Source organism: Galeopterus variegatus, unplaced genomic scaffold (assembly GCF_000696425.1).
Source record: "Galeopterus variegatus unplaced genomic scaffold, G_variegatus-3.0.2 Scaffold7708, whole genome shotgun sequence".
NCBI classification, from domain to species: domain Eukaryota; kingdom Metazoa; phylum Chordata; class Mammalia; order Dermoptera; family Cynocephalidae; genus Galeopterus; species Galeopterus variegatus.
Genome location: NW_007733819.1, coordinates 30,038 through 50,727, shown reverse-complemented (window position 1 = coordinate 50,727; position 20,690 = coordinate 30,038). Strand labels below are relative to the sequence as shown.

The 20,690-nt window shown below is 47.6% G+C and overlaps 1 protein-coding gene across 1 annotated transcript; it reads left to right on the top strand.

The window, feature by feature from the left end:
• Positions 1 to 11,752: 11,752 nt before the first annotated feature.
• T (T, brachyury homolog (mouse)) lies at positions 11,753 to 19,140 on the top strand. Its single transcript, XM_008592242.1, has 7 exons — positions 11,753 to 12,014; positions 12,780 to 12,914; positions 13,697 to 13,758; positions 13,881 to 13,942; positions 15,467 to 15,640; positions 16,746 to 16,875; positions 18,766 to 19,140. The coding sequence occupies exons 1-7, from the start codon at positions 11,754 to 11,756 to the stop codon at positions 19,025 to 19,027; spliced, it is 1,086 nt and encodes a 361-aa protein (XP_008590464.1). The 5' UTR covers position 11,753; the 3' UTR covers positions 19,028 to 19,140.
• The last annotated feature ends 1,550 nt before the right edge of the window (positions 19,141 to 20,690 follow it).

The window sequence follows — 20,690 nt, the reverse complement described above, 5'->3', positions numbered from 1 at the left end:
AACCTATGAATACCCTGTAATTCTGGAATTCCCCCCTTAGGCACAACGCCAGCATGTTTTTCATATGCACCAAGAAACAAAATAATGCATAGCAGTACTATTTATAACAGCCACAAACTGGAAACAACTCAAATGTTATTAGAATGGATAAATAAGATATGGAAAATTCAAATTCTATGCAGTAGTGAGAATGAACAAATTTGCTGCATGCAGCAACCCCAGTGAATCTACCAAACCTCACAATCATGATGTGTGTCGAATGATACAGACCAAGGAAATGCAATATGTAAAGTTCAGAAAGAGGCAAAATCAAATTATTTAGCTTATGTATATAATTTAGCTCATAAAAGAATACAGAAAAGCAAGGAAGGAATCATCATGATTTCCTAGAAAACAGCTAACTTTAAAAGGGAGTTGGGGTTTGGGATTGGGAAGGGAACTTCTGGGGTATTGGAAATGGGCTATTTCTTGAACCGGGTGGTGGTTACATACATGATTACTTTATAATGTGATTTTATAAAACTGTTTACATAAAAATTATTAAATGTTAATAACTTTTAAGAAAATGCCATTTGTGATAGCAATGGTAATTATCTAGGGATACATTTGGGAAAAGATATGTAAGCCCTTCATGAAGAAAATTATAAAACATTATTAAGAGGCATTGAAAAAGACCTAAACAAATGGAGGTACCATGCTCATGGATAGAATTACTGTACATTTAAAAGGTGTCAGTTCTCACCAATCTGATCTTTAGATTTAATGCAATTTCAATAATTTTTCATGGAACTGCACAAGCTAATTTTCACGTTTATGCCGAAGAGCAAAGGCCATAATAGCCAAGACACACCAGCTTGTAGTGAAAGAAGTGAGAGCGAGGACTTGCCCTACACAATATCTAAGCCCCACTGAAGCCCATATGGCAACTAAGATAGCGCTTTACTGGTGCAGGGGAAGATTAAAGTATCAGTGAGTTAGAACAGGGAGCCCAGAATCAAACAGCCCCAAATCAGATGCAGAATGGAAACTAGATTTATGGCAAATTTATCGCCAATCTTTGGTGAAATGGATGATCAATAAATGATGGATGGACAATTGATTTTCCACGTTGAATTTTGATGTCTGTGTCATCTTATGCAGACAAGTCAATTCTAGGTGGACTAGAGTCCCAAACATAAGAAAGCAGAACCGTATAACTTGAATACAGGAGACTGTCTTTGGGGGTAGGAATGGTGCTCTTACACAAAGGCACAAAGAGCAGAAAACGGAAAGGACAAGTGTCATAAGTTTGACTGTATTAAAATTGGGAATCTCTGCTTACAAAAGGACAATATCAAGGACATGAAAAGACTAGTCACAAAGTGGGAAGATGTTTTATAGAACTAACCAGTTATTAGTACCAGCATTAAAAAAAAATCCTGGCATTGAATATTTACAGAAGATTCAACAGGATGCTCCAGATTTCCCTTACTAATCAAAAAATGCAATTTAAAACTATGACATTCTTTATTATTTCCACCAGAGAGAAAAAATTTGAAAGTCTGACAATATCAAGCACTGGCCAGGAAGCAAGGGAAGGGGATCACGTACTCACTGTTGGGAGGACCTAAAACTGGTACAACCTCCTTGGAAAGCAACTTAGTAGACTCTAGAAATACTGAAGATGGACGTTACCCAGGAATTCCCCTTCGAAGCTTATACCCAGGCTCAGGAACTTTTGCACACGAGCATCAAAAGTCACAAGAATTTTCTCATGGATTTATAAGACGAATAGGGAAATCTGGACACTAAATTTGTGATAACATGTAACTCATAATTTTTTAAAGGTGTGATGATAGTATTATGGTTACGTTTAATCAGCAAGAATCCTGCCTTTTAGGGATACACGCTGCAATGTTTTCATCACGGAGGAAAAGATCTGACGTCCAGGATTCGCCGCCCAATACCCCGGCGGTGGGCATGACAGCCGCGGGGCAGAGGAAGCAGGTGGCCCACGAGCCCCTGTCGTCGAGGGTCGTGGCGCTGCCCTCTCACACCTCTCGAGCCCCTTCGCTGGGAAGGCTGACGCAGCAGGGAGCCGAGCTGCGTGACGGACCCTGGGCTCAGGGGACAGGGCCTTCCGCCCAGGTGTGCTCACCTGCCCAGCTCTTTTCTTCCCTTGTCACTACGCCTTTTCGACGGATTCCTTAAACCACGATGGTGATGTGACCTCCGTAATCTGGCTTGTGGGCTCCTCTGTGTGACTCTGCAATAGCTCCCCTGACCGTGAACTTGAAGGCCACCCCGGCAGGAGTCAAAGTGCATCTCCCGCGTGCCCCTCACAACGCTGCTGTCGGTCGCTGTACCCGGTCAGTGGCGACAGGGGAAGCGGAGCTCGCATGCACCGACTCGGTGCTGGTGGCCACAAAAACGCAGAAGACGGTCGGTGATTTTCAGGAGGCTTAAATCCTAACGCTGAGTCGTAGACGAAGAGGCACAAGGACAGAGTTAGATCGTGTGGGTGGCGTAGAGATGAACACGGGACGGTCGCCCGCGTCACGCCCTGGTGGCTCCACCGTCAAGGCTTGTCCAGGGCTCAGCCCTTCTCACGGCCGCGGCGCCGGGCACTGGGGCTCCTGCAGCAGCCTTGCCGGTGGTCTCACCTTCGCTCTCGCCCCTGTATTCAGGTGTCAACGCAGCAGTCGCAAGAAACCCTCTTGTGCCTGCTGCCCCGGCTGCGGCCCCGACATTCACGTGCATCTTCCCATCGTCCACGGTCCCGCACCGAGTGGGCCTTGGCTCCCAGCTTCTACGCAGCAGTCGCAAGAAACCCTCTTGTGCCTGCTGCCCCGGCTGCGGCCCCGACATTCACGCGCATCTTCCCATCGTCCACGGTCCCGCACCGAGTGGGCCTTGGCTCCCAGCTTCTCTGGGCTGGAGCACTATCTCCGCCCCCCAACATGCTCTGGCCTCTCCCCGCCTCATCCGTGGCTTTGTGCAAATGCCTCCCAGTCACGGAGACGGTTCCTGGCCACGCTATCTAAAATTGCTGTCCCCACTCAATGCATAAACGTAACGTCTCTCCGATCCCCTTCTCCTGCAGCAAGCTCACCCCTAACACGACCTGCTCCCTGTTTGCTGGTTGTCTGTGACCTGCCGCTAGGAGGGGAGCCCCCTGAGGCCCGTGGGTTTCTCTGCTTTGCTCACCGTCCTTTCCTGGGCTCCTGGAACAGCTCCTGCCCATAAGAGGTGCCCGATCGAGGCTGGGTGGATGAGTACATCACTGTCACCTGAAGGAAAAACATTTGCAGAACAGCTGCAGAGAAGGAATTATGATGTAGAAACTAGGGGACCAAGGAGGAAGAGTTGGGGGAGTTGTTCTCCAGCCTCCTTGGCTCCCACATGGGCTAATCTGCTCAGTGACCCATGGCCAGCCCAAGGGAGCAGACTTCCCACTGGATGTCCCGGGACCAAGCAGAGACTCTGGGAGGACACTGTGCCAGTCCTTCTGGCATTTCCCCATGTCCACTGGGGGAAACTGTAAATTCTGCCTCATCGTTTGCTTTCTTGCTGGTGTTTGTGGACGGGTTCCACTGTCTGCCCTGTAGCCACCTGGGAGTACCCAGCCAGGAATGAGGAAGGTGAGGACAGGCTCAAATGCCCCGCTCTATTTTATGTGGGCTTGAGAAGAGAGGCTGAGTAACTTAAGGGGACTTCAGGAAAAGCCGTCATTATGAAGGAGGATTTTGATGGCGTTGATGGAGCAATTATATAAATATGTAATAAACAAACTGGAATGTCAAATCCTATCAAAAATAGCATTGCAACTTATAAAATTATGTATTCCTATAGGTTGAGTTGTAAGAGCACTTGGGAAAATGAAAAAATTAGTCAGGTACAGGCATGGAGCTGGGAGTGACCTTAAAAGTCACAGAGCCAGTTGTTCTTTCATCCCATTGGCAAAAATTAAACACCTGCTGTGTACAGCCAGCAGGTTATTGGCATCGTAAGTAAATATTTTAAAAAGAACAAAAAGCCTTCTGCCTTTCCTCCTCCCCATCTGGCCAGAGGATGAATAAAAGACTCAAGAAGAAGTAGCCAACATACAATATAATCTTTTCACAATATTTTGAACTTCTAGAGAGATACACATACATAACAGTCTCCAGAAGAATGAAAATTAATTTTCCAAACTCATTTATAGTAAGAACAAGTAGAGAGGGAAGCCAGGATGCATATGAAGACTTTTCTAGCTTGGGTCCAGTTCTTTTATGCCAAGCCTTATGGCAAAGACCGAAGTGCCTGTCTTCAAAAGATGCAGAAAATAAGTCTGTGGTTCTGTGAGGGCAATGAACTGGCTTATTTAAAGAGGACTTTTCCTCACCTCAGTGTATAACCCAAAATAACATCAACTCAGGATTATATCTTATTAACCTTCACAGACTTTGCATGGAAGCAGCATGTGTACATTATCAGTTGTGAAAGAAACTCAGGCTAAAGACATCAAGTGATTTTCACATTTTAAGATTTACCTGCTCTTTCATCCTATACTGTAGCCAACTAGCCAACTGATGTTTCACATTATTTCCTGTTGGAAAAAATAAAATTCCCACAGCTTTAGGTTTTAATTTGGCTTTAAACATTTGGCATAATTATGTTTTCCCTTAAGCATGAGAAACACATGAGAATTTGTACCCCACATTCAAACCTTACCAGGCAGCGCTGCACAAAGTCCAGCAGCGCTCCCTGGTTTTGTCTCCATGCCTTTAGTCTCAATCCCCCAACACACAAGGAATGTAGCAGTATATATAGCAGCAACACAGTTTTATTTTTAAAGCCAGCTCCTGAAATTAACAGTGTTTGAAAGTTACAGTAAAAGACCAGGGCACACAATCTTAGCCTTCCTACTTAGTATAATGTGGAATTATAGTTCCTCACTAACTGTGTGACCCTGAGCACACTTCTTAACCTCTCTGGTCTACATTTTCTTTTATTGTGTAATTTTTAAAAGGAGGGAGATAATAATATTGACTTCACAGGCTTCTTTGGAAATTCAATTAGGATAATGTACATGCGTACTTCAAAAAGGTTGTGGAAAAATAGAATTAAAAGATAATACGAATCTTTCCATGAACTTTTTGAACTGTCCTGATATTTAGGCTTAAGCATTGTTTGGCTCTTACTTTTTACCCTCCAGTTGCCATCTCTGTGGTCATAATCCAGCATGTCAGACTGGGTAGGAAATTGTTTGAGGGTTGAGAGTTTTCCTTTCTGAGCTCCTTTAGATTACTAAACTTTTTTTCAGATTTCAAAATTAAAGTCAACCAGTTTCTCCTCTCCACCTCCCTTCCCCAAACACACACTTGCACACATGCAACTGCATGTCAGATGCTTTTTATAAATAGTTGTATGAATATGGTAGGTGAGAGAAAGAAAAATACGTTTGTTTCTATTTTCCCTATATTTAACCTAGTCTGGTGGAATTAAAATGAGTTTAAAATATGACAAATCAGAAATCAAATTGTTACTCCATTCTCACTCTTTTGTGAGCCTTAGTTACGTTGCAGAAGAGAGGGTGGATATTCCCCCTTACAGGGTTGTGGCGTCGTGTCTGACTGGTAATGTATGCACAATTACTCACATATAGAGGCCTCAGCAAATGCCAATTCCTTCTTCTTCTTGTGTTCTGGGGCTGGGACAGGTTGTCACCTTGAAGCTGTGAGCGTGGGTTGTAGAATGTGCTAATTCTAATTTCCAAATGGGCTTTCCTCCTCAGGAGCATCTTCTCGGCTGGAAAAGTCCCTGCGGTGGGAACCATTGATTGTGAATCTGTTCTCACAGGTGTGCTAAGTCCTTCCTCTGTGCCCCATTTTTTGCTGTCAGTCTGGTACTTGATGTGGAGAAGTATCTTATCTTAGCTCCTCCTCCCCACTGCACCCCCCAGCCCCTGCCCCACATGCTGGGCAGCCCCAGGCCCAGATGCCCTGGGGTGGGGGCTCCAGGTCTCTCACTCTGCATCTCCCTGTCATCCCGGGCTGCAGCCTCCTCCTGAGGAGTCCGCAGCAGATTTCTGCTCAGTTCCTCCTCGGTCTCCCATTGGCCCTCCCACTCTAGTCTTATAATTAGATCACGCTCTCTCTTTTTTTCTTTGTTCATTGCTGTCTTGGTGGACAGTATTCATAGGGATTTGTATGTGAAGCCTCTAACAGTGCTCCATTTGCTTCTAGAATCATTGCAGGCCTTTTCTAGACTTCTTCCCGACCAGTCCCTTGAAGACATTGAAATCCCATCCATCTCAACAAGTCTGCTCTGTGCCCCACTGCAGTTTCTACCTGTTTGGTCTCCTTTCCTCCTGCTGCCATGTTACCTGCACTGAGCGTATCTGTCACACACAGCGTGTCCTGTGGGCTGGGCCCGCCTGACTTCACATCCCTCTTGTTCTTCTCAGCCGGGTGAGTGTGAATCGAGTCTCTACTCTCATTAAAATTAGACTCCTGCTCTTGGTCTGTCGTCCTCAGCTTGGCTCTGGACGCTGGCGCTTTACACACCCTGGTGCCTTCTGCTTCCTCAGGTGTCCCTGTTCTCTGCCTGTCCTCCAGTCCTACCTCTGGCCACACTGGGTATCTCTGGGTTCTTCAACAGAAAGAGCTGGCTGCCTTCACCCCCTGGGCCGGACTCCTGCCCTCCCCAAGTGGCCAGCACCCCCACGCCAGCTCCAGCTTATTTTTAGCCCATCCCTGCTTCCTCTGAGCCCAGAGCCTGCTGGACCAACCCATTCATAACAGCAAGCACACCTATTGCAATTCTGGATGTAATGTCAACCCGTCCTGCTAAATAGAGATTATGGAAATGAGAGCCAGCTCAGCATAAATAGTGTACATGTATTTCTACCTGCACTTATTTCCACATTCTTTTCTACAAGACATTGATTGGGGCTTCATATTTCATTCAGTGCCAAAACGGAATTTTCCAAAATAAATTGTAGAGGAGAGAGAAAGAAAATGTCTGGTACTATTACATACATATATATATATATAAAACCATTAATTAAATGATTGAATTAATGATTTCTGGAGTAATTTTAAGCCTGGAATGATGTTTCTTCCCTTTCACCTTCACTTGTTTCCCTTGGAATAGCTCATTTCTATTTATCTTTAAAGTCTCATTTAATACACAATTTTCACAAAAATCTTTCCTTTACTATCTTCAAACAACTGACTCTTTGAATCAATGAGTGGTGACTAAAGAAAGAAAGGTCACTCGAGCTTCAGCGGCATCTTGCATGTTAGTGAATGCTAAGCATTGACGTTCAGTCCAGCGCTGCTGTTAAAATGCTCCGTAAGATCCATGCAGCTGGGTTTTGAGCACGCTGGCTACTGCTCCTTCTTGGGTCTACCTGCTACCTGCGTTCCAATTTTTCCAACCCAGTCACTCACTGAAGACCTGGTGAGTCCCCACCATGAGCTGAGGGCTGGCTTCATGGTGAGTAAGACAGGCCCTGCACCTCGCCTGTCTTCACAGGGTAGCTGTGAAAGGGGCATTCACCCAGGTCTGCTGAGAGCAGAGCCCAGGCAGGTGGCAGGCTGGGCAGGTTGTCTCTACGAAAGAAGTAGGAAAAGAAAATAACATGGGGCTGCCCCCCAAAAGGGCTAAGGATAAGGGAGAAGGGGGAATATTCACAAAACTCAGGGGAAAGCAGTCTTGAGAAAGGATAAAATACAGGCACCAGAAGATGAATTTAGAAAACTGTGTGGCCTTCCAAGTAAGAAACAAAAAACCATGGCTTCTAAGAAGCAGAAACAGAGCCTTAAGGAGCAAAACAGCTTCAACAGAAGCCAACGGAATGAGATGACACAGGCTAGGAAGGAAAAGCTACAACAGAGAAATAAAATCTGCATTGGAGGCAGTAAAACCCAAAAGTGACATTGAGGCAAATTGACAGAGTGGTGTGGAAAAGAGATTTCACAAGCCATTTAATATATGCAGAAAGATCTAAGAGATAAAACAACACAAGGGGTAGAAGGCAGGAAACCAGGTAATCTGATTTGGAAGTACAGATAACCCCTGAGGTAGGAAGAGAAAAATCAAAACCGTTACCATAACACAATCATAACTTGTTGAGTTGGAACGGGCTCTTCCCGCATTCCAAGCAAGACCAGGAAAGAGAGATTCCCACTTAAACACATCACAGAGACACTCCTGAACTACCAGGATTGAAAAAATCAAGTGTCCAGGCAGGAAAATCTCAAGCTACCCAGCATGGAAGGTACCAAAATCCAGCTGCCCACGGATTTCTCCTCTGCAACCTTGAGTTCCAAACAGAACAGAAGCACTGGAGTTATACAGAGAAATGTTACAATCCCAAACACTCAGTCTGGCCAGGTTGCCTTGTTTGTTTCTAATGTGTGAACTCCTGCCTCTAAACCAACTGTACCCTGTCATGTGGGACAAAGAGCAGTTGCTCAGAAAGTATAACAAGAATAGAATTGGTCTCGAGGTGCTGCCTTCAGCCCGTCACCACCCAATCCCACTCCTGCAGGGCTTCGCCCCTTCCCTGCAGCTCAGGGGGAAAATGAAACTTGAAACTGAAAATGATGGCCTAGTTGGCCCCCTCCTATAGCTGCCACGAGAGATGAGCTGAGTACAGGGCTGGGTCACTGTACTGAGAGAGACTTTTTAAAATGTGTCTCTGTTCTTTTCCACAAAACCACAGCCACCCTGAACAACCCAGTGGCCTTTTACAATTTTTCAATGCTAAGGAGTCTAAACAATTATGTTACACAATTTTAAAAACAATAACAAAAGTCACTGGGTTTCTTTCAATGGGAGAGACAAAATGCATCAACTGGTGAAAGAATTCTTTGCAATCAAGCAGCCTTTATGTGTCATGTCTAATATAGGATTGACAAATGCTTTTGTTAAATCTGCTTAATCAGTATGGGAAAATGAACTTACCAGAAGAACAGGATGAGAAAAGATTATGAAAATACAACAAAATATGAACAGTGACTAGTGTTTGAAGTTTTCATTTTCACACACACACACACACACACACCATATTTTACAATGAGCACAAATTATACGATCAGAAAAGAAATGTATTTTTTCTTGCAGAAAAGAAGGAAGCTGGAGTGTAGGTAAGGGTCACACAGCAATGCTGTCCTCTGCTCCACGCTGGCCTTGAGCCTGTGATAGCACCCTTGGTACCTGCTCCTAAAGACAAATGGTCTTGTTGTTTGAGAAGGGGTTGGACCCCTGGAAAACTGCTTCCCTGGGAACTGAGTTGTGTGCACGCGCGCGTGCATGTGTGTGCGTGCGTGTGTATGTGCGTGCGTGCATGTGAGATAGTTGCATCTGTTTCTTATTTTTCTCTGAGTGGCTGGGCTTCCCAAGGAGAGAGAGACTTCGGGAGAGAAGCAGCTGGGAGCGCCTCAGCCCCCGCTGCCTGCCCAGGAAGCACGTCGTTATTAACCAGGAATTCTTTATAGCTGGGCTGGAGGAAGTTTTTGGCTGTAAACTGTCATGCACTGCAGCCTTCAATGAAAAGGCTGAGGGAGTGGACTCGGTCCTGAGAACCGAGGAAAAAAAATCAGAAAATCAGCCACAGAAAGGGGAGGAAAAATAATGGGAAATGAAGGACAGGAGACACCACACAAGTTACGGCCAATCGGTCACTTCCAGCCTCTGCTCCCCCAACTCCTGTGGTTGTTTCTGGATCCTGCCCTTGAACACTCCAGACATTCTTCCTGGATGCAGAACTTGCATTGCGCACGTTAGAAATGCAACGTTCTTTTCTGGGGGGTTTCGATGTTACTTGGCCTTGTCCTCTCTGGTTCAGAGCAACAGTTTTAGAGCGATCTGTTAATGGTTCCTTAGCTCTTCTGGACCACGGGGAAACCGACGAAGCAATCAGAGCGCGAGGGGACAGCACCCGCCTTAGGGGCTTTTGAGACCCCCCAACTGCTCCTGCTTCCACGTCCCCCTCACGCTCCCCTTTTATTCTAAGTGCGGAGCTCGGGAGGTCTCAGGCCACAGGGATGTCCTTTTAGATATTGTAATACTGTCAGCAAGGAATGTGGCACACGCACAGCCTCTCTCCAAATGCCACGGCCCGAAGAGCCGGGTGGAAGGCGTCTCTGGAGGGTCCGGTGTCAGAAGCCACGGAGGGCCTTTTGGTGTCTCTTTCCAGAAGGAAACTCCCCGCTCCGGTCAGCCCCCTGGGAATTTCCATGCGTCCTGGACAACAAAAGAAACTGAGAAACAAGGTGTCGCATCTTCCTGACTCAGTTTCAAGCCGGAGAGGGGAGGAAAGGAGCCCCGGGAGCGTTCTCGTCCCACTCGGCGGGGCGGCCGCACCCTCCCCCGGAGCTGGCTCCTGGGAATCGCTCTCCGGGAAGGCGGAGGCGGGCGGGGCCCCCGCGTCCCGGGCGGGGATCCCTGCGGCGACGTCCTCAGCAATTCCCGGTCCCAGAGCGAGCCCGGCCCGGCGCCGGGCAGGGAACGGCTAGTGCGGGGCGCAGATCCCGGGTCCGGCCCGGAGCGGCCTCTTGCTTGGGCGCGGGGCTGTTCAGAACCATGTGTCCCACCTGATGCATCTGCTTTTTGCAAAGGCGTGGGGTGCGTGCGCCCAAAGACGGGGAAACTGAGGCTGGAACCACAGGCCCTCGCTAAAGCGAGGGGCAAGGTGTTGAGAGAACAGCCGGCCACTGACGTGGGGCTTCTGCTTCCTCTCCCCGTCCCGGGCTCCCGTTTTAGGAGGGATGCTGCTGTTTAAGGAGACCCATTGAACTATTTCCTGCTCGTTGTCACCTTCCCTTCGCTCTCCCCGCGGAGGTTCTCACCGAAAGGTAATAAACCAGCCGCTGCCAACGCCGCTTGGCGCTGCGGCCAGGCGGGGAAAAGCGCCCCGAGCCCGGCTCTCCGGGGAACCTGCCGGCCCCGTCCCACTCGCACCTTCCCCCCAAACAGTAACAGGACAGCGGACGCCAAGCGCGCTCTGGGGCCACGCTCAGTTCCCCTCGTCGTCAAAGTCCTGCTTGTCTATGGGGGGCGAGGCAGGGGCTCGTTTTGTTTATTTGCGTCTGTTGTCCTCTCCGCGCGCGGGACTTCCCTTTCCAGACAGGCGAGGGCCGCGGGGAACACCTGACGCCGGGGCGGGCTGACCCACGATCGTGGGTGTTCGTGGTGCCATCTGGGGCGCCGCGGGGCAGGGGACGTGTCGGGACAGGTGTACTGGAAACTGGCCGACGGGGGAGGAGGAGCGAGACAGCAGGACGGCGGCGAGGTAGACCCGGTTCCCTGAGGCCGGGCCGTGCGCGCTTCGCAGCCGGGGGATGGAGGCGCCTCCGGCCCGANGGTGGCCTCGGGGGTGCGCCGTCGGACGCTCTCCCTCCCGGAGCAGGACCTTTGGTCGTGTCCGCTCTGGTTGTTCGTGGCCCCTGGTGTGTCCCTCACCATGTTCATTCTTCTGGGGCTTTCTCCGCGGAAGCTCGGGGAGGAGGGACTCGAACCCCAGGGCCGGACCTCGGAGGCGTCTCCACGGCCCACGCCTGTCGCCGCCGCGGTGAACCTCCGCCCCTGCCTCCCGAGGCCGTGGGGTCGCGCGGGGGCCGCCTGAGCCCAGGACCCAGAAAGGCTCGGGGCGGGGGGAGCTCAGCTGGGGGTCACCTGTGGGAGGTCCAGGGCGCGCTCTTCCTTGCCCCAAGTGCCAGATGCCTCCGGCCCGACGGGTCACATCCGCGGTTCTCCTGCCGCCACCTGTCTTTTCCAGGAGGATGTTCCCGGTGCTGAAGGTGAACGTGTCTGGCCTGGACCCCAACGCCATGTATTCGTTCCTGCTGGACTTCGTGGCCGCCGACAGCCACCGCTGGAAGTACGTGAACGGGGAGTGGGTCCCCGGCGGCAAGCCCGAGCCGCAGGCGCCCAGCTGCGTCTACATCCACCCGGACTCGCCCAACTTCGGGGCGCACTGGATGAAGGCGCCGGTGTCCTTCAGCAAAGTCAAGCTCACCAACAAGCTCAACGGAGGGGGACAGGTAGGTGTGACGGAGCCCGCCGACGGCTGGGACCGGCGAGGAGGGCGTCCGTGGGCACCTTCTCATGCACGGGGGCGTCTTGGAAGGGAGGTGACGTCTGCCACAGGCGTCCCCAGTTAAGCCTTTAGTAGTGTTTATATTGCATCGATAACGGTAGCACCAACGCCTGCAGAACCGGGAGTGGGAGCGTTCACCTGTGAAGACCTGAGAGGGAGCCCTGGGGAATTTTCGTGTTTTAGCCTAAACTGTCCTAGAGGTAAAGGGATATCAGCCTCGACGGTAAACAGGGACGTTAAAGCTGAGCGTGCGCCACATTATTTACTGCGTGGAGTCTGAACAAACTTGTAAATCCGTCTTTTTCTAAAGAACTTTCTTAGTCGGGGATTGTTCCTGGAAGACGTCTGTCCCGGCAAGTTGCAAACAGGCCCAGAGGCCCAGGCTTTTGAAAATGTCTGTAGCCTTCCTGGAGGCCTTAGGACTTTATCTACCAGGTCAAAGCATTGTGCCATGGGCACAGTTGCCTTTCATGGTGTGTAGCGTCTCACAGTCCTTTTTCAAACAAGCTGTGGGAAGGAGCACGTGGAAAACGCTGAGAAGCGTCAGCGGTGGGGAAACCCACTTTCTTCACCAGTAAAAACACTTTGTTGGGAGCTGGAGGATTTTCTGCGTCTCTGGTGTATTTTTCTCCTCTCCAGCAGGACAAATGGATGTTTGGGTGTCTTATCCAGGACTTTGCTTACCACCACTCCTGTCTGTCTCCCTCAGATCATGCTGAACTCCTTACATAAGTATGAGCCTCGAATTCACATAGTGAGAGTTGGGGGTCCACAGCGCATGATCACCAGTCATTGCTTCCCGGAGACCCAGTTCATAGCTGTGACGGCTTACCAGAACGAGGAGGTGAGAGGGACACGGAGAGAGCAGTCCCCTGTGCTGTTTCTTGAGAATGGGGTGTGATTGTGTACTTGAGACTAATGTTTAGTGCCCTTTCATATAATTTGCCATAACTGAAGTGAAGGCTAAGGGGACAAAAGTTTAAAATAAGTCCTCATTCAAGCATTTTCTCCTTTAATTCTCCGTAAAAGTGTCTCAAATTTGAAACATCTACAAAATGCTCAAAACGAAGATGCATAAAGCATTTAGGTTAAGTACTGTGCACATTTCTGGAGAATAAGACTTGAGGGAGAGAGAGGATCTTCTTAGTATGGAAATCTTCTGAAAGAGTGGGGTGCAGCCCCCAGCCTATGCAGTGTGAAGACTCTGGTTAGATGCCTGTAAATCTATGTCTAAGTCTAACCCCAAAGTATAGAATATCTGTGATTAGTTGGTTAAGTTGTCAGTGTTGACCATAAAGTAGAACTAGGAGATCACTATTTCCTAAGAACCAGGTTGTTTTGAACCATTTTTGATTTATATACATGGAAGGAATATTGTCAGTAGTTGGTTAAATTGATTGTGAATCCCACTCAGAAAATTGGCATATAAAACTTTTTATAAATATGTTTATCCTTCACAAAATATTGCAATTACTCAGCCACTTCAGAGCCAAACAGTAAAATATATCTGGAAAGAAGTCGTATTATATTGGAATATTTAAAGGTAGTACTAGTGTTTCTCAATTTCTTGGTGCCAAGTTAAATCCTCTGGCAATATGCTAGTAAATGCAATTTCTTGTTTTTCAGATCACAGCTCTTAAAATTAAATACAATCCATTTGCAAAAGCTTTCCTTGATGCAAAGGAAAGGTGAGAGAATTCTAACTATACCCCTTGGGTAAAGAAGTATGCAGAAAGATGAAATACTGATGCAAACACTTCTGAATTTTCTTCTTTTTGACAATTCCATACTTTATTTTTTTTTTTGACAGAAGTGACCACAAAGACTCGATGGAGGAACCAGGAGACAGCCAGCAACCTGGGTACTCCCAATGTACGGTTTGTAGCATTCTGTGTGGTCGATGAGCTTTGCTTTGGGACTAGACTTGCTGAGAGCTGGCAGGAGGAAAGGAGTGGACAGTGAGGTTCCTTCGGGTATGGCTGGGAGCAGGAGTGTCCTTGCACTGTGCAAGGGACATGGCACTCTGATGGTGAAACTGCATGACCGTCTCCACCTTCTGCTCTAATTGGGGTTGTGGATCCCAGGCCTGAAAGGAAACTCCCCTGGGTTCTTTTGTTTTGCTCTGAGGCGGCTGCAGCCGGGCCTGGGATGGATAATTGAGACCTGGGGGGTGGTTAGGCTCCTGGATTGAGCAGAGGAGTTTCCCTCACTATATCCCCTTTGAGATGGTTTCTACTTGTGTTAATGGTTGAAAACTGAAGGACCAGCTTTAGGGTGATGCTTATGAACAAATTTTTCCCTCAGTCCACATTGGTTCCAGGGTTGGCTCATCAGCCCCTGTAGGTTTTGGTGGACTGGGTGGCTGGTAAGATGGGGAGAGTCTGCTTCAAGTCTAGCTTCCTTCAGGAGTTCCATGGGTCAGAGCCAGCGATGCAGGGATGTAGGTCTGTAAAGAGCGCGTATAGAACGCGTATCAGGAAACAATGCCCGCAGGGAAGGGACTTGGGGCTAGTAAACATCTGACACTGTCGAGATAGAAAAGTTAATGTTTGCAAGAGGCTTAATATATTTTAAAATCATCTGCTGGGCTAACTTAACAAACAGCTCTATTAAAGTGGCCTGAGGGACAGTTACCTCAGGTACAATGTGAGTCACCGCTCTGGCAAGTGGGGGGCCCATGTGTCGTGGGTGCAACTGTACCCTTCCCTCATTTAAATGTCTGAAGGATTATTTGTAGTTTGGAAATTGGAGCTGGGGCAGTTGTCCCCCTAAGGTTTGCTTTTTCTGAATTAAAAAAAAAATTAAAAAATAGGGAAAAACTTGAAACTTTTGATTTTCTGATGCATAAGCGGGGAGGATGTGGGGAGTCTAAGACAGAAGAAGAAGAAGCAGAAAACTGCCTCCACCCTGGGCAAGGACATCCATCCCTTGAGTGTAACTGTGGGTGTTAGGAGCCAGGGATGGGGGAGACAGGGACACAAGCACTCGATTAATCCTGTGTGTCTTTGACCCCTGCCTCTCTTCCTTGGTCCGTTTTTACATTGTATTCATCGCAGCCTGTTTCTGCATTGTATTCATGCAAGCTGACCCACCCTGGGGAATAGTAAATCCCATAAGAGGTCCAGAGGATCCTCAGGGGTGAGGTTGGAGTTTCCCAGGTTTACTAAGTGCCCTAGAGGTTTGGAAACTGTGGCTAACCTGTGACATTAAGTGTGGAGCTGAATCCCTGTGACGCCGTGAGACCGAGACTGTGGACTAGATGTTGGACATTCAGCATTCTTTACTTCATCAGGGACTCCTGAGGAAGACATCCAGACCACTGGTCTCTGCTCTCCCTCCTTGAAATCATGGAGGTAATACCAGTGCCAGTTACTCCGCATTCTCTTCTCACAGCAGGGGGGTGGCTTGTTCCTGGAACCAGCACCCTCTGTCCACCTGCCAACCCCCATCCTCAGTTTGGCGGCCCCCTCTCCCTGCCCCCCACGCATGGCTGTGAAAGGTACCCGGCCCTGAGGAACCACCGGTCATCGCCCTATCCCAGCCCCTACACGCATCGGAACAATTCTCCAAGTAAGTTGGAAGTCTTAGTCTAAGGGGGTGGTGGGTGTCTGGAAGAATACTTCTAGAAAGGTGTTCTGCAGGGGTCCAGAAACCAGACAGAAGACCCTCTTCTGGAACCCACCCGCAAGCCCAGTTCTCTGGTGGCTCAGGATGAGACCTTCATTCACATCCACACCACTGCTGGCTTCACCAGAAATCAATCCAAACCCGAGGCTGTCCATGTTGATGGTTACTAGGCCCCTCCACAGAGACCTGAGTTGATCTCTAGTGGTAGAACTCAGGTTTGGATATTTTATGAACCTGTCTAAAGTGGTAACATTGGATCAGTTGAGCACAAGAACCCCTGACTGGACCAATGATTCTCCATGCATGGTGCACGGACCAGCAGCACCCACCTGTAGCACCCGAGGACTGGCAGAGTCCTTCCTAGACCAGATGCTCTCGGGCTGGGGCCCAGCGTCAGTGTTTAACCAGCCCCTTGAGAACACTGGGCTAGACCATAAAGGTCCCCTTGCCTAATGCTCTCTAACAACGGGATGCCTAGACTTAATTTTGTCTGGCTCCAAAAGGAGGAAAATAGCTAAAGGACACCATAAAACAATTAAGCAATTAAAGCTGATTTGAAATGAAAGGAGCTTCTGTGGCAAGGAAATAGTCTTTGGGACTTGTTCACCTAGAGGCTAGACTCTGGCTATAGGAACTTATTTTTAATTTTGCCTGGAGTAATGGTTTCTGTAGCCCATTCAACTCTCACAAAATATATAATTTTTTGAAAAGGTAGGTTAAAGTCACATTTGTTTCTAGTTTTAAAGATAAGTAATCTTCAACTAATTGATTGTAGGATTCAGTTTCTACAGGGCATGTACTCACCTTGATGTTAAAGGAAAAAGCCTGAGTGGACTGGGATATGTTATCAAATATATACATTTGGTAGTAAATGCAAGTATTAGCTCTTGATGACCAATTAAGCAGGCAAATGGATTACTTTCTCTATTTATTATCTCACACACATTTTGTTCTCAAGGTCAGGTAGTTCCAGTTATTGCTAGTATTTCGCTGCATTTTGTTGCTCTTGGAAGACCCCATCCAGTAACCACACTTTCTTGCATCCCAGCCTGTTCTGACAATTCATCTGCATGTTTGTCCGTGCTGCCATCCCATGACAGCTGGTCCAGCCTCGGAGTGCCTGCGCACCCCAGCATGGTCCCCATGAGTCCGAACGCCAGTCCCTCTGCTGGCTCCAGGTAACAGATGTCTGGGATGGGTGCCCTCCCTCCTGGGACCCTCCCTGTGACTTCATGCTATTTCCATTCATACTGAGCTTTATTTCTTATCTTACACTTTACTTGTGCATGGTTGGGCTGTGATTTTTAATTCTATTCTTAGCTAGGTATGTCCAAGGACCCCAGGCTACATGACTGCAGAGTTCCTGCTTTCAGTCTATCTTCTGGGAGGACTGACAACTCCCTTTAGAATTGTGGTGTGGACTGGGAACTGGGCTATACCATGCCGAAATGAAACTGGGGCCCCTCTGGCTCTGCCTCTGAGTGGTTCATATGAGGGTCAAGTCACCTAACCTCTCTGAGCCTTGATGAAACAGTAAATAACCCCAGCCTCAGCCTGTCCCTTACAGAGTTGTTGGAGTCAGTGGGTGTAGTTTGAAGAAATGCTCCCAGAACCTGTTTTGAGAGGAGCTACTGAACTAAGGAAATAAGTTTGTTGGCTTTTCTGTTGATATAAGATCAAAGTCCTTAACAGCAGTGACAACTATTTTGTTATTAACTTACCAGTTATATAGAGAGAGAACGGCTTAAAAAATCAAGCAGGTAGGTTAATGTATTACATTTTTTATAGGATTAATACAATGAAAAACTAAAATAGCAAAGCTAGAAGTCAGTCCTCATTTTCCAGTGAGGAAAGGGGCCCAAAGACATTATGTGATTGGACAAACTGTTCACAACACAGCAAGCCTGGAATCAAGTGCCCCTGGCCTCTAAAGCAATGCACTTGATTGTCTATAGAATATCAAAATATGGCTAAGATCATGATTCTTTTTGTCTAGAAGACAATTCCTTTATAATAAGAATCGAATTCTTTACAAATAAAGCAAACAATGCCCAAACAAGCAAACTTTTCAAGGGCTCCGAGATCACAGCTCAGGAAGCTGCAGGTCAGTCTGAGCACCTGCAGGTCACACACTGGTGACAGTGGGTCCCACCTGAGGATTTCAGTGTGGCTCTAATTGGGCATCTCAGAGCCGGAAACTTTCATTTATCAGCTGGGACAGTAAGCTGCCTTTGAGTAACTAAGACTTATTTACAAGGTCAAATGCAATTGAAATATGGGACACGGTGTGGTGTGCAAAACAGCTGTAGAACCTAAGATCTCGTTATTCATTCATAGGAGTCTTAAGAGTTTTTCCTAAAACAAAACTTCAGCATAGTTTAGTATTGTCCACTTATATGTGCTTAGACTAGAGGATTTAACACTCATTTCTAACTCCCTTGTTTTACACGTTGGGAAACGACCTCCTAAATAGTGTCAGACCAAGTCTAATGGGACACAGCCTGTTAAGGGCAAAACCTGGTCTGACTCCCTGGTTTGTCTTGCTGCATTCCGTGCTAACTCCCCTGTCTACCTGACAGGACAACAGCAGGGAAGGGGTCTACACTGGACTTATTCTGAGGAATGCCTTTTGCAGCTTTGGGGGGGTGGATTTGTCTTGGTCACTAGAATTACTGCAGTGAGGGTGGGGCATGCTAGTTAAAAACACAGATGTGTAAGCCCGTTCTCTGAAGCTTCTGATGCAGTGTATCTGCTACAATTTTGTATTCTGAGCGAGAATGCAAAATTACTCGCCTGGGGTCTTGTACCAGCGCTCTGCTGTGAGCTTTGCATGTGTGAGCGACCTTCCAAGACCACTCCCGAAAGCCTGTGTTCCTTGTGAACAGACATGATAACTTCTACACAGCTCAGAGTGTGGCTGATAGTTATTTCATGACATGAAGAAAATGCCATGTTTGAAAGAAACACACCGTCCACCGCAGTTCTGAGGACTGGGGTGTCCCTGTCGCCCCTCCCAGGGGCAGGGCCCGAGGTGGCCGGCGGGACTCACTTGTGCTTTTCCGTTGCAGTCAGTACCCCGGCCTGTGGCCGGTGGGTGGCGGCGCCGCGGGCGCGCAGGCGACAGGGGTGTCCGGCGGGCTGGGCGCCCAGTTCTTTCGAGGGGCCCCCGCACACTACGCACCGCTTCCCCACTCGGCCGCCTCCTCCACGGGATCCCCGCTGTATGACGGGGCTGCCACCGTCACCGACATCCCTGACAGCCAGTACGACGCCTCGGCCCAAGGCCGCCTCCTAGCCTCCTGGACACCCGTGTCACCCCCGTCCATGTGAATCCAGACCCCGGCTTTACAGGATGACCTTCTTGCAGTGACTCTCGTGGTGGCCACGTGTGTGGATTGGATCGGTCTACTAGTTACAAAAGGACAGTGTCAGGGGCTGAGGGCAGGAAATAAAACCTCACTAACTCCACTTTAAAACAGGAGAGGTGTGGCCCCTGCTCGTCACGGCCTGTTGCAGTGTGTCCCACGCCGTTTCTGTGCAAAGGTAAATCCAAGCTCGGAAACGATGCAATTGGCCCAGTTCCCCACAATTCACGGTCAAAAATTGTCGGGGTCCAGAAACTTTATCTGATTCTCATACAGCATATAGGTGACTTTGACAAACCCAACTTTGTAAATTACTGCCGAGGTACAAAGCACACTTTTAATTCCCTTTGTTGCTTTTGATTAGTTAGAGTTGAGCTGTTACAGCCAGAATAAAATCGTAGTTGGGGACAGGAGATTTTGGTTGAATTGGAAATTTGACTGCTCTGTCCACCAGAAGGTGTTTATTTTGAGCATATGTAGCTAAACTCTTGTATTAAACCTACAACTGTTTTATGTTTTTATTTTGACAAAGTAGCCAAAGACAATCAGCAGAAAGCATTTTCTGCAAAATAAAGGTGTTATGCAAAATTGGGTTCATCTAGTTGTTAATTCAAACCCCTCCTTTTTTTGGGGGGGTGAGTTGCCCGTTGTTGATTATAGCTACTGATAAAGACTTTATCCCAAGGAAGCACTTGAATCTGTCATGGACATTAGTATCGCATCTGCTCAGTTGTAGAGCTGCAAGTGGAATTTGCATATACTTAGTGGGAATTGCCACAAATATGCAAAGATATCAAATGATTTTCAAGAGGTTTAAATACTCCACATTGAATCAAATGAACATAAATAATGACAGAATATAGGTTATATTGAGGCCATAAAGATGAATATAGGATGTCCACCTAACTCAAGCGAAAGTACATAAAATGAGTTTATAAAGAGTTATAGCTTATCAATGGAAAATGTAGTTGCCATAGTCATTTGAACAACGCGGCGTTTGTAACTATAGTTGCTGCTGTTTATTCTCAAGAGGGCAACAGAGCTGCAGCTGTGCTGGATTGGGACAATTTCTCCATCTAGTGGCAGAATCTTTAATGTCCACCCTACTTCAAGCTTAGTACTACTCCAAACCTCTGCTTTCTAAAAGTTCCAGATGGCCAATAATTTTAACCTCAGTTGGTAACGGAGGAGTGTCAGAGTGGCACGAGGAATACAGGAAGCAATATGGGCATTAAAGGATTAGTGGGAAAAGGCTGAGAGGCTCTGAGACTCCCAAAGGCGTGGGAAAAGTCTGTTTTTTTTTTTTTTTTTTTCACATTAGCATTGCCAGCTCTACTGCTTAGTCCAGTTCTGGCTTCTTAGACTACAGCTAGCATTTCTAGGACATAAAGCAATTTTTTTTTTGGTCTTATTGAGCACAAACCCAGAATTTAAATGTAAAGAGCTGGATTTTTAGTGTAATTCATACTTGCTTCCCAGGTAGGATGTGCCTATTGTAAACTATCATTGACAAGTTTTTCTTGGTTTTTTTTATTTTTACACATCTAGAAATACCCCCAAATCAGGAGTTATTGACATAAATATTCTGGAAAAATAGTTTTTGAATAAATACACTGTTCGAATAGAAT

What these genes read in the sequence shown, in the direction of transcription:
- T (XM_008592242.1), top strand. Translation starts at nt 11,754, where the DNA reads ATGTTCCCGGTGCTGAAGGTGAACGTGTCTGGCCTGGACCCCAACGCC. An exon ending in GCAACCTGGGTACTCCCAAT is followed by an intron (nt 13,943 to 15,466) that starts GTACGGTTTGTA and finishes TTCTCACAGCAG; the next exon opens with GGGGGTGGCTTGTTCCTGGA. An exon ending in AGTCCCTCTGCTGGCTCCAG is followed by an intron (nt 16,876 to 18,765) that starts GTAACAGATGTC and finishes TTTCCGTTGCAG; the next exon opens with TCAGTACCCCGGCCTGTGGC.